The sequence below is a fragment of the Ambystoma mexicanum genome, chromosome 12, assembly GCF_040938575.1.
Source record: "Ambystoma mexicanum isolate Mex_15411 chromosome 12, UKY_AmexF1_1, whole genome shotgun sequence".
Lineage (NCBI taxonomy): Eukaryota > Metazoa > Chordata > Amphibia > Caudata > Ambystomatidae > Ambystoma > Ambystoma mexicanum.
This window is the reverse complement of record NC_090936.1, coordinates 1,094,735,955-1,094,753,004: the sequence shown is the minus strand read 5'-3', so window position 1 is coordinate 1,094,753,004 and position 17,050 is coordinate 1,094,735,955. Positions and strand designations below refer to the sequence as shown.

General features: G+C 49.5%; 1 protein-coding gene across 7 annotated transcripts in view; it reads right to left on the bottom strand.

Moving 5' to 3' along the window:
- Window positions 1-17,050, bottom strand: part of TASOR2 (transcription activation suppressor family member 2) — a 1,665,218-nt gene that overhangs the window by 1,237,663 nt on the left and 410,505 nt on the right. For all 7 annotated transcript variants that reach the window (XM_069629643.1, XM_069629647.1, XM_069629648.1 and 4 more), the window contains exons 12-13: window positions 16,153-16,225; window positions 15,986-16,078 (exon numbers count right to left, since the gene is read on the bottom strand). In XM_069629643.1, the coding sequence (XP_069485744.1) occupies window positions 15,986-16,078; window positions 16,153-16,225 (166 nt within the window). The remainder of the gene's footprint in view (window positions 1-15,985; window positions 16,079-16,152; window positions 16,226-17,050) is intronic.

Genomic DNA, 17,050 nt, shown 5'->3' with positions numbered 1-17,050 from the left:
GAAAATGAGACCCCCAGTGTAAAATCTGGGTTGTGCATCTCCCCTAACACCCAGAGCTCAACCCCCCCCTCCACCAAACCCTCTCTCATCATGAACCCCCTCTCAGCCACTAATGAATCCCACATGAAATGCGCCATGATTAACGCTAGGTCCATCAATGCCCACGCCCTAGACATACACAACCTCCTAACCTCCCACAACCTAGATCTACTCATGATCTCAGAAACATGGCTACATGAGGCCTCCAGCCCGGCACTATCCCTCGCCCTACCCCCTGGCTACTCCATAACTAGACAAGACCCCCTCTCCAAAGGTGGAGGTGTAGCAATTATTGCCAGACTCGCTCTCTATCAGAAAGATAGAGAAATCCCTGACCAACAACAGCGACTACCTCCAAGTCAAAATAACCCTCTCTCCCCATTGCACCATTACTGTGCACACTATCTACCGCCCTCCAGGCCCAACAGGAGACTTCCAAGCCTCTCTCATCCACCTCCTCTCTGACAACCTCAACAAACAGTCTAAAGCCATTCTCCTCGGGGACGTCAACCTAGGGCTCTGGGATAGTAAGGATGTAGCAGCCAAATCCCTTGACTCTGCCCTCAATGCTCTAGGCTACAAGAACACCATCCTTAGCCCAACTCACACTCAGGGCAGAACGCTCGACTGGATAGCACAGCACAACTGCCCACTCATCATCACAGGTAACAATCCCACCCCGTGGTCTGACCACCACATCATCACCTTTAGCATCCTCACCACTAGCTCCCCTGCTGCCCCCTTGCCTCAACCGCTCCCACCTTGCCTCGCCAGAAGCTCCTGCCAGCTCACTAAGGAAAGGCTACTGCCCTTCCTCCAAGGCCCAGCCTTCAGACCACCTTTTTCATCAGACCCAGAAACACTCGCAACAACCTATGATACTGCCATCAAAGCAGCTATCAACTCCATTGCCCCTCTCAAACCCCGCAAATCCAAACCCACTACCCATTCCAACTCTTGGTTCACCCCTGAGCTCCTCACACTCCGCAACGAGAAAAAAGCTGCACTCACACAGTGGCAAACGTCCCACTCTGAAAAAGACAAGAAGATCTTTAAAGCCCTATCCACCAAATACAAAAAGGCAAGTACCCAAGCAAAGGCCAAATCCTTTGAATCCAGAATCTCGGGAGCCCAATCTAGCACAAAAGAAATCTTTGCCATTTTCAGAGAGCTCGAGACACCCGCTCCCGCCCCCCAGAATTTCACCAAAGACAAAGACTGGTGTGACAAAATACAAACGGCCATGCAAACCAAATTAAGCCTCCTCAAAAGCAAAATACTAGCCACTAAACAAGCCCGACCCAGTATGCATATCCCTATCCCATCACCTGCCACGGATCCCCCCCCCTTACCCTTCTCCTTCAAACCCATTCAAGAAAAAGACATCATCAACATTATGAGGAACATCAAGCCCTCTAACTGCAAAGGTGATGCATGCCCAGCCTCCATTATCAAAGGCTGCACGGAAGCGCTAGCTCCCTTCCTAACAGCCTTTGTGAAAGCCTCCTTTAGCACAGGGAAAGTCCCCGCCTCCCTCAAGGAAGCTTGGGTCCGCCCTCTTTTGAAAAAACCAACTCTCGATCCCACCTGCCCCAACAACTACAGACCTATCACCACTGTCCCATTCCTCCTCAAAATATTGGACAAAGCAGCCTACTTGCAGGTCCAGCACTTCATTGAAGAGAACAAACTCCTTGGACTCCGCCAATCTGGCTTCCGCCCCAGACACGGGACCGAAACCGCCCTACTTGACTTGAAAAACCAAATGGACGATGCTAGAGACATGGGTAAACCAGCACTTCTCCTACTCCTTGACCTATCCACGGCATTCGACCTCGTGGATCATGGCGTCCTATGCCACCACCTTTCCTCCACCGCCAAATTCTCCCCAGAGGCCACAGCATGGATCACCTCCTTCTTACAAGACAGAGCCATGCAAGTATTCTCTGACCTAGCCGCCGCATCACCAACTATTATACTTTGTGGTGTACCCCAAGGTTCCTGTCTCTCCCCCACCCTGTACAACATCTTCACACGACCCCTCTTCCTCATCCTCGACGCTATGGGCATCTCATACACCAACTACGCCGACGACACCCAGATCCTCCTCACTCTCACAGGTAACTTTGACACCGACTCCCTGACCCTCAAGAACCTCTACAACACCATCCAAGCCTGGATGGCAGACAACGGACTATGCCTCAACTCTGACAAGACGGAACTCCTCCTGGTAGGTTCCCCCGACACGCTAAAAAATCTAGATGCCCAATTCAGCCACTTCACCATTGACTACATTAAAATCCCGGTCTCCGATTCTGTCAAAACTCTGGGAGTCTACCTGGACTCCAGCCTATCTATGGATAGACAAGTCAACGCAATAGCATCCGCAGCTGCATATCATGCCAAACTTATCAACGCAATCAGGCCCTTTCTATCCAAAGAGAACTGCACCAACATAGCCAGAGCCATCACCGGCTCCAGGCTAGGCTACTGCAATGTACTCTTTCTAGGAACCTCCAACAAAAACTTAGAGAGACTACAAGGAATACAGAACAATGCTCTCCGGGCAGCCCAAGGCATTGCTAAAAGAGAACATCTCTGAAGCCAGAAAACTAGCCCACTGGCTCCCAATAAAGGAAAGGATCCTATTCAAAGCCCTAACACTGACCCACAAGTGCATTCACTTCACTGCTCCAGCATACCTCTCTCAAAGGATCCACCCTGTCTCCACTACCAGGCCAACCAGATCCCCGTACACCAACATGCTCTCTGTGCCACTAGTAAAAAGAGTAAAAGCGGGTGGATCCAGCTTCCCCTATCTCGCGCCCACTCACTGGAATGCCCTACCTCCCACTATCCGTGGTGAGGACTCCCTCACAACCTTCCGCAAAACACTGAAAACTACCCTCTTCACATAAGGACCGACACATCAGCACGAATACTTATCATATATGTTGTAATATACGACCAAATGCAATATTTGTAACAGTATGATTTCTTGTACTATTCATAATGTGTCAACAATCGCTATCATGTGTACCATGTAACTAAGTTATTGCAAGTAACAGCGCCTCAATGCCCCTGGGCGCTTGCGCGCTATATAAATATAAATAAATAAAAAGTCAATTTGGAGGAGGGAGTATCAGTCAATCAATTAATCATGATAGAATGGAGAACTGCCTTAGCAAAGAGTCCTCCTTCAGTGGAGGAGGAGTTCAAGCAGTAATGCTTGCCAAAAGTGTACATGGACGACCAAGTAGCCGCTGAACAGATGTCATTTATTGGGACATCGCTTTGGAGAGAGTGAAGCTTGCCATGCCCCTTGTGGTATGAGCTTGAAGCCCTTCCGGCGGGTCCTTTCCTGCAAGTCTATAACATTCTCCAATAGCCAGTGTGATCCACCTGGATATGGTTTGTTTAGTGACTGCCAGGCCCAATTTGGGACCGGTATACCCAATAAAAAGTGGATAATCATGGTGAAATTTAGTCATTCTTGCAAAGTAAAAGCTTAGAGCCCTTTTGGGGTCAAGCCTATGTAGCCTCTCTTCCTCTTTACCCAAATGAGGAGGTGGGTAGAAAGTTGGTAGCGTTATCTTCTGCAACAGATGGAAGTCGTAGACTACTTTCGGTAGGAAGTATGGTTTTAATCACCTCATAGAAAATATTATAAGGAGGCTTACATGAAAGAGCATGCAACTCACTTACCCTGCGGTCTGATGTTATTGCAATAAGTAGGGCTGTTTTCAAAGTTAGGGGCCTTAACAGGCATGAATGTAAAGGCTTGAAAGGGATACATGTTAGACGTTTTATACATGGTTTAAATCTCAAGCCGGGAAATTGAATGGGACTGGGGGGATACACATTAGTAAGACCCTTCAGAAATTGAACAATAAGGGCATCTTGAAATAGGAAACCTCTTCAGGGGAGCGCTTAAAAAGAGAAAGTGCCGCCAGGTATTCTTTTGTGGTCCCAATCTGGAGCCCCAGATTAGCCAAATGCTACAGAAAAGAAAGAACCATGGGAGTGCCACATTGGAATGGATCCACATTCTTGTCCTTGCACCAGTTACTGAATGTATTCCAACTACACAGGTACAAGTATTTAGTTGCTGGCCTTCTGGCCGAAAGCAAAATCTTCATTACATCATCCGGGAGGACCCAATCCTTGTATCTGAGCCTCTCAGAAACCAAGCGTGAAGGCGGAGTGTCTGGACCTCTGGATGGAGAAGCCGACCTTCCACTTGCGAAGGAAGATCCTCTCTTTGTGGAAGACATATTGGAGGGCAGATACACATGTCCAGAAGGTCCGGGTACCACGTCCTTCTGGCACAAAACGGAGCAATTAGGACCATGGATTTCCCGAACTTTCTCATCCTCCTGATCACATGAGGAATGATGCGGACGGGAGGAAACACCTATAGGAGTGGAAATTCCCAGTCCACCACGAACGAGTCTCCTAGATCTCCTGTTGGGGGAAATTCCCAGGAGCAATACAGTTTGCACTTCCGGTTGACATCGGTCGCAAACAGATCCACTTGAGGTGGTCCCCCAAAGGGTGACGATCTCCTGGAGGACTTCCTGAGCTAGTTTTCAGTCATGGGAGACAGTGCTCTGCCTGCTCAGAGCGTCCGCCACGGTGTCCTGCTCTCCAGCTAGGTGAACTGCCGACAGAGAGATGCCTTCTTGTATTGCCCAGAACCAGAGCTGCATTGCCTCTCTGCACAGTGGTAGTGACCCTACACATCCTCTCTTGTTAAGGTAGCACACGGCCACTGTGTTGTCTGTCATTATCAGGACATTCTTTCCCCGTACAGAGGGCAGAAAGGCCTTCAGCGCAAGTCTGACTTCATCAACCACGCAAAACTGCGCAGTATGGTGCTTGCAGCCATGGATCTGCGGATGCTGTCAGCAGTATCCAATCCTGACTGTAGACATTCCCATATTGCCTCCTTTCCATCCTTTACTAAAGCCAGGAAGCGGTCTCTTTCTTCACCTTCCGGAATGTGATGAGACGCCATGGCAAAAAACAGTTCCACAGGGTACAGGATAATCTTGACAAAGTACAGGTGACATTGGTAGACTTCAAGGCCATGCTGCCTGATGTAAAAACCTTGCGAGCCCAGGCCTCTACCTTTTTGTCAAGTGGCACTTCGGTGTTTTAGCTTCTCGCGACTACCGCAAATAGCAACACTGCGGCTACTGGCTGTCGAGATGGACTTTTCTTGCTTCTGGGGTCCCACACTCTCTTCAAGTTGCTTAGGTTCGGTCAGTCCTGCTTCTTGGGAGCCCAGGGGATCTTCCTGGAGCTCTTGGCCAACTTAAAAGCAACGCACACAATCTGGTGTTCCTCTCCCTGGTTATTCGGTTTCCAGCAGCAACTTTGTGGAAATTCAACCAGCTCTGAGACGATGTCCAGGTGGCTTACTTTGGAGTTGATTGGTCTCACCAACTCTAAGGGTGAAGTGGTCTGGCAGGGCCTTCTCTGTCGATGCACATTTGAAGTTTCAGCACAGCAGCAGGGCTTCACCAGGCAAACCAACGGTCCAGGAGTTGCACGAGGCGTCCTCTTCAAGTTCTTCTTCAGTTCCATCGTCCAGTGGTCGACTCTGCCTTCCAAGCCAAAAGCCTTGCTTTTCTTTCAGTTCTCTCCCATTAATTCCAGCCTAGCTGTCAGTCACCCAGCAGGGTGGCTGTCCTTGCCGGACAGTCAGCCGGCCAATCACTACAGAGTGCATTTGGGTCCCCTAGGAGATGAAGCACAGAGAGTGTCAGGCACCTCCCTCACTTCCTGCCCCCACCAGACACCCTGGAGCCACAATTGGGCTTCACTCATGGATTCCGCCAAAGGCAAAGCGAACAAAGCGACCAAACCTGGTTTGGTGCGCAGAGTAAATCTTAAGAAGGATCTTTCCACAGAGAAATGGCGAAAAAAGAAGACTGGGGTTATTTTGACAAAAATGGCATCCTTGGGTGAACACAGCCCGCGATAAATGCACACCACAATAGTTAAAAGTAAACCTCTGCCACCAGCCATTCATCGAGGAAAGGGTAACATAAAAATGTAAGATAGTGTGTGCTGATACTAAAAAGATAAAAATTTAAGTAAAGTCAGTTTCACTTTACTGCTCTTGGAAAAAGTAGTTTATCCGAGAGAAGGTATTTAAACCTTTGAGAAATCTGAAAGACTTCCCTGTGTCACTGCACTGAAGGTACTGTGTGACAATTTAAAAGATGATGCCTATGGAGTTTGTCAGACTCCAAAACCAAAGGAAACACAGTGTTCAAAATCACATTAAAATACACGAAAGAGTGGGAAAAAAGGGGCTCACTCTCTCCAGGTAAAAAAATCAAGTCCTCAAAATCAAGCAAAGTTGCTGGGGGTCTCTAAGGTGGAGGGAATTAGTACATTTCTGAGAATTCTCCCTAACACTGTCAATCACACAAACAGCAGGGTGGCTGTGCTGCAAGGACTTCCAGCCAATCCAGACTAGTTGCATTCAGGCATTCCTAGAGACAAGGGACAGGGGAGTTTGGGATCCTCCCTCACATCCTGTCCTTCACTGGAGTCGGAGGGGGGCTTCAAGGCTGAAGCCTGCCAAAGGCAAGATAAACAAAGGGCTCAAATCTGTCTCAACGTAAAACCCAAGAAAGACCTCACGAACAGAAAGTGGGGAAAAAAGAAGACATGGGCCATTTTGACAAAATTGTCACCCATAGGTGCTGTACTGCAGTTGAGGTTTGAGCCTACGGTAGAAAAGCACACCGGTAGGAAACATTAAACCACTGCCACCAGACATTTAAAGAAGTGAGGGTAACATAAAAATGTTACATGGAAAAGTAGGATAAGGGGCTACTAGGTAACCCCTAACCCCCAGCACTTCAAATAAGATGGTGTGTGCTGGACCTACAAAGAGAAAAGGTAAGTAAAGTCAATTTCACTTTACTATTCTTGGGAACTGTAGTTCAAACAAGAAAAGGTATTTAAACCTTATGAGAAATCTAAAGGGTTTCTCAGTGACACTGCACTGAAGGTGCTGTGTGTCACCATACAAAAAGCAGATGCCTATGGAGTTTGTCAGACTCCAAAAACAGTGAAAACACAAATATCCAAGTCAGGTAAAACACATGAGTGACAAAAAGGTCTCACTCACTCCAGGATTAAAATTAAAAACTCCTTAGTCCAGCAAAAAAGAGCTGCGGGTCTCGAAGGTTGAGGGAAATTAGCACAGAAGAACAAGTTACTCTCTTACCTGGTAACGTTCTTTCGATGGGATGGTCCGACGACATATTCCATATCTTTGACAGTAATCACCACAGCTGTGCTGCTTCGGAACGTTTTTGGCGTCTGCGTCCTACGTCGATGCGCCGTGCCTGAGGACCTCCTCGACGGCCGACGTCACCCGATGTGATAAGTAGGACGCACAACGCCCGTAGCCTCAGTTGTAGTTTTTCCCCCAGAATGTGTGCCATCAGTCTTCTGCCAGTCAGACACACAAGGCCTTGCGGAAACGTAAGCTGCAATCGCATAAGAAATTCTGCAGCGGGGAAGGTAGGGAGGGACGTATTCCATATCTTTGACAGACTCCCAAAGCAAGGAGGTGGGAAAAGAATTTAGAACACAAATTTAGCATGCCCAATCAAATTGCGGAATAAAGGACTACCTTGCCAAAGGCCAGATCCTGTCCTCGGATGGAATTGAGGGAGTAGCGACGTACAAAAGTATGTACAGAAGCCCAGGTGGCTGCATTACAGATGTTACAAATAGGAACACCCCTCTGTAGGGCAGTAGATGCAGCCATACCCCTGGTAGAATGGGCCCACAAAGCCAGCCGGTGGGTCCTTACCCGCCAAGCGGTAACACTCGGAGATAGCCAAAATAATCCAACGAGACAAAGTCCGTTTCATCACAGCTTGTCCCAAACGCTTTCCAGCGTAACCAATGAAGAGTTGATCGTCCAATCTGACCCGGGACATGCGTGAAATATAAAAGCTCAACGCTCTCCTAGGATCAAGCCTATGGAGCCTCTCCTCTTCCTTACCAGGATGCGGAGGAGGATAGAATGCTGGAAGAACAACCTTCTGGCCCAAATGACATTTCGAAACCACCTTCGTAAGAAAGGAAGGACGAACTCTAAGGACAACCCTGTCCTTACGAAACACAGTGAAGGGTGGCTTAACTTAAAGTGCCTGTAACTCACTCACTCTGCAAGCGGAATTAACCGCAACCAAAAACACAGTTTGAAGAGTTAGTCTCAAAGGTCAAGAATGCAAAGGCTCAAACGGAGCACCCATATGAAACTTAAGAACAAGGTTCAAATCCCAACCGGGCACCGGAAAAGGAGACGGAGGGAACACATTAGTGAGCCCTTTCAAAATTCCTATTTTAAGATTCCTTTAATTTCTCATTCTTCAGACGAGCGCTTAAATATGGACAGCGCCGCCAGTCAACCTTTAATGGTACCCACTTGCAAGCCCCTGTGGGCCAAAGAAAGCGAAAAAGACAGAACCATGGGAATGTCACATTCAAAAGGATCCACATTCTAAACTCTGCACCAGTCGCAGAATTTACGCCAACGGCAACGGTACAGAGACTTTAATGCCGGCTGTCTGTCCGAGAGCAACAGCTCCAACACGTCTTCAGGGAGGTCCCAATCCTTATACCTCAACCTTTCAGAAGCCAAGCGTGAAGGTTGCGGGATCTGACCTCTGGATGGAGAACCTGACCCTCCCCCCGTGAGAGCAGATCATCTCGGTAGGGAAGATGACGTGGAGGGCAGATGGACAAGTCGAGAAGGTCCGGGTACCGCATCCTCCGGGCCCACGCTGGAGCAATGAGGATCATCCGGGAACCGAACCTCCGTAACCTCTGCAGGACTTGCGGGATGATGGGGACTGGAGGAAATGCGTACAGCAATGGGAATGACCATTCCACCACGAACGCGTCTCCTAAGGCTCCTTTTGGAGGAAATTCCCACGAGCAGAACCTCTCGCACATCCGGAGGCAAAGAGATCCACTTGAGGGGTCCCCCAAAGGCCGAAGATCTCCAGGAGAATCTCCTGAGCCAGCTCCCACTCGTGAGAGATCGTGCTCTGCCTGCTCAGAGCGTCCGCCGTCTCGTTGTCGTCTCCGGTCAGATGAACAGCCCAGATCGACACTTCCTGCTGGATGGCCCAGAACTCGAGCTGCATCGCCTCCCTGCACAGAGGAAGTGACCCTGCCCCCCCTTTTTGTTGAGGTAGTGCATGGCCACCGTGTTGTCCGTCAGGATCAGGACACTCTTTCCTCGCACAGTCGGCAGAAAAGCCTTCAGGGCTAGCCTGACGGCCCTCAGCTCCAACAGATTGATATGGAGTCTGGACTCCGACGGAGACCAACGACCGCTGACTGTCAACTCGTTGGATTAGCTCCCCATCCCGTGAGGGATGCGTCCGTCACGATCATCACCTCTGGCCAGGGAAGCCAAAACGGAACCCCCTTCATCCGATTGCCTTCGAGGGCCCACCACAGAAGGTCCTGGGCGACCGAGGGCGGCACCTGAACAGGGTCCAACATCCTGCCGGAAGATTGCGACCACTGCATCTTGAGTGCCCACTGCAAGGATCTAATCCGCAGAAGAGCCTTTGGCACCAGAAGAATGCAGGATGCCATGAGGCTGAGCAACCTCAAGAACTCGAACGCCGGGAGCGTCTGGGCAAGTTGAAACTTGTGCACCATCTGCTGACTGTGAAGAGCCCTCACCTGGGGAGGAAAAAACAGCCCCAGGGATGTGTCGAGCACTGCTCCGATGTACTGGAGCCGCTGAGTTGGCGTCAAATGGGACTTATTTAAATTGAGGGAGAAGCCCAGCTTGTGGAGGGAGTGGCAGGTGACGGTCAGATGATCCAGGACTTGCTCAGGAGAGCTCCCCCCTGATCAACCAATCGTCCAGGTAGGGGTAGACGTGAATCCCCCCTTTCCTGAGATGCGCTGCCACCACCACCATGAGCTTGGTGAAAACCCTCGGGGCGGAGGTCAATCCGAACGGCAGGACCCGAAACTGAAAGTGCGAGTCGCCAACCGCGAACCTCAGGTACTTCTTGTGCTTGGGATGGATCGGCACATGGAAGTAAGCGTCCTTGAGGTCGAGAGACACCCACCAGTCCTGAAGTTGAAGGGCCTGGAGGACTTGAGAGAGAGTAACCATCTTGAACTTGTCCTTCCGTAGGAATTTGTTCAAACAGCGCAAGTCCATGATGGGTCTCAATCCCCCGTCTTTCTTCGAAAAAATAAGGGGAATACCATCCCCTGTTCCTCTCCGCTACAGGCACCAGTTCTATGGCGCCTTTCTCCAGCAGGGCTTGAATTTCCTGCGCAAGGAGCGGATCCGGACTCTTCAAAGAGAAATTCCCAGGTGGATTGTCGTGAGGCCTCTGCCGAAAGGGAAGACAGTAGCCGTGGGTTATGATCTCCAGAACCCACACATCTGAAGTAATGGCACGCCACTCTACAAGATGCTGCGCCAGCCTTCCCCCAACCGGCGAACCATGGGACATGGCCTCATGACTGAGTGGTAGCAGCTGCGGCGTTGCCTGAGGACAAAGAGGCAACTGCCCGAGCGGCTTTGGCACCTCGAGTACCCTGTTTTCCACCTCTGGTACTCCTACGGTGGCCTCTTTGACTGAGCTCCTCTCGCTTTACTGAAGGATGAGTAATAACGAAAGGAACCTCCCCTCCATTGTTGTCCCCTAGGAAGAAAAGGCGGAGGTTGTCGAACTGCAGCGCCCAACGACTTCGCTGCAGCTTTGGAGGTCTGCAACCTCTCAAGGCTCTCGTCAGCCTTGCTGCCAAAAAGATGTTCACCGTCAAAGGGCATGTTGAGGAGCCGGGACTGTACATCAGGAGTGAACCCCGACTACCGCAACCACGCAAACCTGCGTATTACGGTGCTCGCAGCCATGGACCGGCTGACACAATCTGCCATGTCCAAACCCGACTGAATGGCCTCACACATGGCATCCTTGCCATCTGTTAGGCAGAAACCTGTGCAGTTCCCTTAGGGACCACTGCAAAAGATTTAGGACTACAGGTCGTTGGCAGTAAACCCAATTGGTAGCAGTCTGTACCACCCAGATTTACCTGGTAGCTGTGGCTGAGCAGTCAGACTCTCTCAAGATGAGTTAGGCAGTATGTAGAGTATACACAATAGGTACAGAGACACAGTAGTACAAGCAAACACTGACCAGAGCTTTGTTGTAAAAGTATATCATTATTCATTTAAAGACACACTTATAATTTACACTAGCACAAAAAGAGGTAAGTAAATTCAACACACGGTCACTATTACTAGATGTACATCCCTTATTCCTTATTAGACAAGTCTTAGTTAAAACCACTTATTTCCAGACAGAGGTGAGCGCTTAACTAAAGATGGCACTCCAATAAGTTAAGAAAAAGGGAGGGAAAAGGCAGAAATTAGGAAAAGCACATAACACAATACTTTAGAAGCACCCAGCAAGGCAGGAAAGTCAAGTCTACTTGTGAGCAAAAAGTTCAGAGGCCAGGCTCCCTCTTTGAGAGAACAGAACACTAATGCGCCCAAGATCACACAGTCTTGAAATGTCTTGCAGGGAGTTCAGAAAAGAATTAAGTCAGCTCAGAAAAGTTCCGTTAGCCAGCCTATGGCCAACCCAAGTGGTAAGTGGAAGCTTTAAGAGTCGCCCCACACAGACCGTTGCGAGGGAGGCCAGGCGGACACAGTACCTTATAAGTGGAGTGGAGCCTCCAGCGGGGGCAGTTGTTCCTGGCAGCAGGTGCAAGTCACGGCGTCGTCCAGAGGAAGAGATGGTCTCGACGTGGAGGAAAGCTGAAGGTCGTTGCACTGCCAGGGAAGAAACCAGCCGCTGAGTTCTCCGGTTAAAAGGTAAGACCCTTTTATTCGCGGTGGTGGAAAAACCGTGGTATTCCGGTTGCCGGGGTGCTTGGCACGGGCAAGGTGGCCACGAGATGATCCGGGAAGGAAGAAGACTCTCCGGACTGGAGATCTCCTCTGTCGTCGGAAAAAGTGGTGAGATGGTTCAGCAGGGCTCCACCAGTGGTGTCCTCGTTGCAGGTCGGCTCAGCTTCTCCCTCTTCAGAAGTCGCCACAGGACCTAAAGAATCCGGAGTTCCAGTCCCCAAAGCCCTGCTTTTATGCAGCAAACCCCCATTCATTCAGCCTAGCTGTCAATCAAACATGCTAAGTGGTGAGCCGGACTTGGGCCAATCACACAAGAGTGCGACTTGAGTTGCCAAGGCAACTCAGTCCAGGGTGCCTAAACCCCCTCCCACACCCCCTGTGGTACCCAGACAGAGTGGCACCACTTTTGGAGGCTTCTGTGGAGAAGCCCGCCAAAAAGTGGAACAAAGGGCCCGACTTGTCACAGAAGCGAACACAAACGCCATTTTGGAACCGAGTTTCGGCAAAAATTACCAACCGGTGATTTAATATTAATTTTATAAACCGGCGGTATGTTTGAGGCTATATTAAAAAGTGGTAGCCTCGAACAATGGGAAAAGCCCATAGGAATATATTTGCGGTCGAATATAAAAAGTATGATGGTTTGTACTGGTTTCTGTTCATAATTTGGGACTAGTAAAGCCAATGGTGACTTTACATGCCCTGGGAGACAGTAGTCAGTCCCAGGGTATGGAGTTTATGTTTGGGGGTCGCTACGACACCCCAGGGTTACGGCACGGAGGGTGCTGTGTAACCCACATACCAAAAACACATGAAGCCCTATGGGGTAAAGGACCCCATAGCCCATAAAACACATTCAAAGTCAAAGGAACACCTCAAATCATGTCTAAGAGTGGGAGAAAAAGAGTCTCACTCTTAGCAGGAGAAAAAAATAAACCCCAAAAAATCCAGCAAAGCTGCTGGGGGACTCACTAGGTTTAGGAAATTAGCCTTTACAGAGAATTCTCCCTAACACCATCCTGGACCACAGCAAGGAAACCATCCCGTTCGTCCCCTTCCAGAATATGTTCAGCCGCTAATGCAAGACAGTTCCACAGAGTGTGTGTGAAACGAGACAAGGCACATCCAGCGTTGGCCGCCTGAAGCACCATACCCCCTGAAGAAAACACTTTCTTCGCCCAGCCATCAAAACGTTTGTCATCCCTATCTGGAGGGAAGGTAGGATACGATGCCTGCTTTGCCGGGGCCGTAGCCACCTGCACCACCAAACTCTCCGGAGTTTGGTGCCTGGACAAGTAGCAGGGGTTGCTACCGGCTGAACGGTATTTTCGCGACAAAGACTTGCCCACTGCCGGGAGACTCTCCGGAGCAGTCCAAGCCGCCACCGCCACCCTTCTCTGTAGAGCCATATGAAATGGCAGTACCGGGTCAGTGGGGGGTACCAAGATCGAGGATGTCCGTAAGATCATCCTGAACAAACTCCCCTGGGGGAGCCGACCATCCCAAGTACTCGGTGACCCGAGACATAAGGCGCCGGTACGAAGAATCGGCATGAGTGCCAGCCTGAGGCCTACAAAACTCCACCTCCGGAGAGGTGTCCAGTCCACTGGCATCATGCAGTGACTGCCTCAGGTCTTCAAATTGGCTATAGCCTGAGAGAAGCTCACCTGGCACCGTATCCGGAACCAAGCCTTCATCAGAGCCCTCATCAACCTCTGAAATGTACTCCAGGAGGTGAGATGAAGGCCCCTGGGGACCAAAGCTTTGCCTGACCTTAGCCAGAGCCTTTCTAGGGGCTTCCCCCGTGCCACGGGGCCCCTCTGACACCATCGCCTCGAAAGACGTCGAGGGCGCCGAAAGAATCGGCGCTGAGAGAATCGGCGTCAACGTCGAGTGAATCAGCGTCGACGTCAGCCGCAGCGCTGCCAGCATCGACGGCGTCGACACAGGCCTCGAAGCCAGAGCTCTGAGCGTGTCCTTCGACGACCTAGGCACCGACAGCGTCGACGACCCCCTCGGAGGCAGAGCCTCGAGAGAGGACGTCGACGACCTCGGCGCCACAGGCGTCGACGTCTTCCTCGAAGACTGCACAGGATCACGCGGTCTCGAGCGCGTCGAGGACCGGGACCTGGAACGGGCATGGCGAGAACGGTTAACCTTGTCCGAGCGGGACCTCTCCCGCGAACCGTGCCGACCACCCGAGCCGGGTGCGTGCAAGCAGTGTCTCTCGACCGATCACGACCGACCCCACTCGGAGGCACGGACGGACCGGTGCCCTGCGATTCGAGAATCGCTAACATCTTCTTCCCGAAGGAAGCCCATTCCTCCGGTGTCGCTTGCATGGTGGGATAAGCGACCCGCTGACGGGCGGAGTCCTCGGAAGAGGACGGGGAAGGTGACCGATTGCTGGCGCTTCTGGGAATGCCTCGAAGAGGCAGAGGAGTGGCAAGACCGACTCCTGGAAGGAGACCCGCTGAACCTCCGATGATGACGCGGAGAGTCGCCTCTCGATTCATCCGTCGAAAGCCCCGCAGACCTCGACTTCCGGGGCTTAGACACCCTACCTACTGACAACTTTTTCTTGCGCTCCCGCAAGGACTTGGCCGTGAGCGACTGGCAGTCGACACAGTCGTCCGTGTCATGGGCCTCCCCGAGGCACCAGAGGCAGGCGTCGTGCGAGTCCGTTACCGACATCTTGGACTCACAGTCCCCGCATTTTTTAAAGCCCGGATGCGGGGTTGAAGACGAGGTAGACATCGTCACAAACAGGCTTTTTCACAAAACCGAACAGGTTCAAAGAACCGAGAAGATTACAACAGAAACTCCAAAGAGTCGAGGCGTACCGAGATTCACGAAGTGAACACGTTCGCGGAAAAAACGGAACTGAGGCTACGGGCGTTTGCGTCCTACTTATCACATCGGGTGACGTCGGCCTTCGGAGGAGGTCATCGGGGACGGCGCATCGACGTCATCGACGTAGGACGCAGACAATTTTACAAAGCAGCACAGCTGTGGTGATTACTGTTAAAGATATGGAATATGTCGGAGGACCCAATCCCCTCGAAATGAAATTTCTCCCCAACGGGCAGTATAACTCAAAGGACAGCGATTGATTATAGAAGAGACAAACAGTTTACAAGCTAAAGTGTAACTGCTTTCTTTTTTTACTGAGGTTTCCCAACGGGGAATATTCATGAGCATGTGAATCCATGCCAGACCCCATGCTGGTGAAACCATGGCTCATTTACAAATTTGAAATTTTTTCAAGTTCTTAACTAAAGGTACTGAAAGTGGCAGGTGGTGCCAATCCTTTTCGTTTTAATTTCTCTCCTGAAATAAGTCAGTGTAAAGAAATTAGAAAAAGGTTGCTTTAAAAGGATGGAATGATCCATATTATACAGACCCTCCTACCCCAAATGTTTGGGAGGGTTACAGAATAATCAGAAGCATAATGATTAGGCACCCTCAGAGTGGATGGATCCCACATGCTTGTCTAGCACACAACACACAGATACAAACACACACAAAGCGTTGGCACAGTCAGAACAGAATAGATGGCGAATTATGCTACTGCATCTACATAAAAAAACATATCCTACAGGTGTCACTGAAAGCAGTATAATAATTATAATACAAGCAAATGTATATACAATCTGCCTGGTGACTCACAAAACAAAGGCGACGGAAGAAGGGGGCCTTTTTTTACTTCACACAAGACGATCAGTCAGACAATTCATAGTACTCTTCGGTCAAATCCACAATCGTGAGCACACAGAAGTCTGGTTTTATGACAACCCTAGTAACCACTAAGAGAAGTGCTGGAATGCTTAAGATTTCACTTCAAACAAAGCAAACAGAGCTGTGAAAAACAACAGTGAATAGGAGATAAACGAATTATAACTGAGTGAAATTCTATAAAAAGATAAAAATATGAATTCACCACACTGCATCCATTCCTTTATATGCCAGCAGATTTGCTCACAGAGAGAAATGAAAAACATAACCGTGTACCTTTTGGCAACGAGCCAACTGTGAAGCAAGTAATTCTTGATGAAGGGAACACAAACAATGCATGTAGATCAGTAGGTTCATCCTGGCCAAAATCTGCAAGAAATGCGCATCATTAGACAAGTCCAGCAAAATACGAAAATGTGAGGTTTGTCCTTAAATGTATTTACCATGGCTCGGTTTCAAAAGCGAAGATGTGATCAAGACAAGAACTCCCTGATCCTTTAGGAATTTGATAATCACCTGGAATAACAAAAGAAATCACTTAAGCTTGTGCCTCAAGAGTGTGCTACTGTCAAAGAATGGTTATGATAGAGGTCTGTTGGCTAATGCTGTTAGGGAGATTTTCCTCAGCCACATCGAACCTAAAGGTAGAACAAGCGTTTCTCACCAAAAGGAAAGACCAGCATCTTTAAGAATAGCTGCGGCAGAGCATCATGGGAAGGTGGAAGGCTGGCAGTAAAGCATCATTATTCCCAAATGCCACCCCAAAGGATGCACTACACTGGTATACTGAAAAATATACACTTACATTATAAAGTCACACATACCATTGTCTATTAGGTCAAAGTACTTAGGTTAAGAAAAACACACTGTAAAGTAGAATATATATATATATACACAGTAGTGGTCAGTCCAAACCAAACACAGTCCAACGTAAGCCCCATACCTGGCGGCAGACACTACATAAAGGCTTAATGGGTGAGAAGAGCAGGGAAGTCTACAATAGAAAGATATTAATATGTTCAGGACCCAAAATACCACACAAAATAAAGTCACAGGATTCCTCCTTCTACCCTCTAGAACCAAGTAGTATGACTATTATAAATGTACAATACACAGTCGTCTATGTCCTAGAATGAGGCAACAAGCTTAACAATGTGCAACAAAGCCTAGGAGGGGTAACAAAATTAAGGCTACACGGTGAATCGAGGTATTTCCTTGACTCACACAGATAACATATCTGAAACGCTGCGGCGGGGAAAGTAGAGGAGCAGCTGATGAGAGGAAAAACCCTTTAGCCTCCCTTACCATTGAATAGCAGCACTGCTGAAATAGGACAGTGCT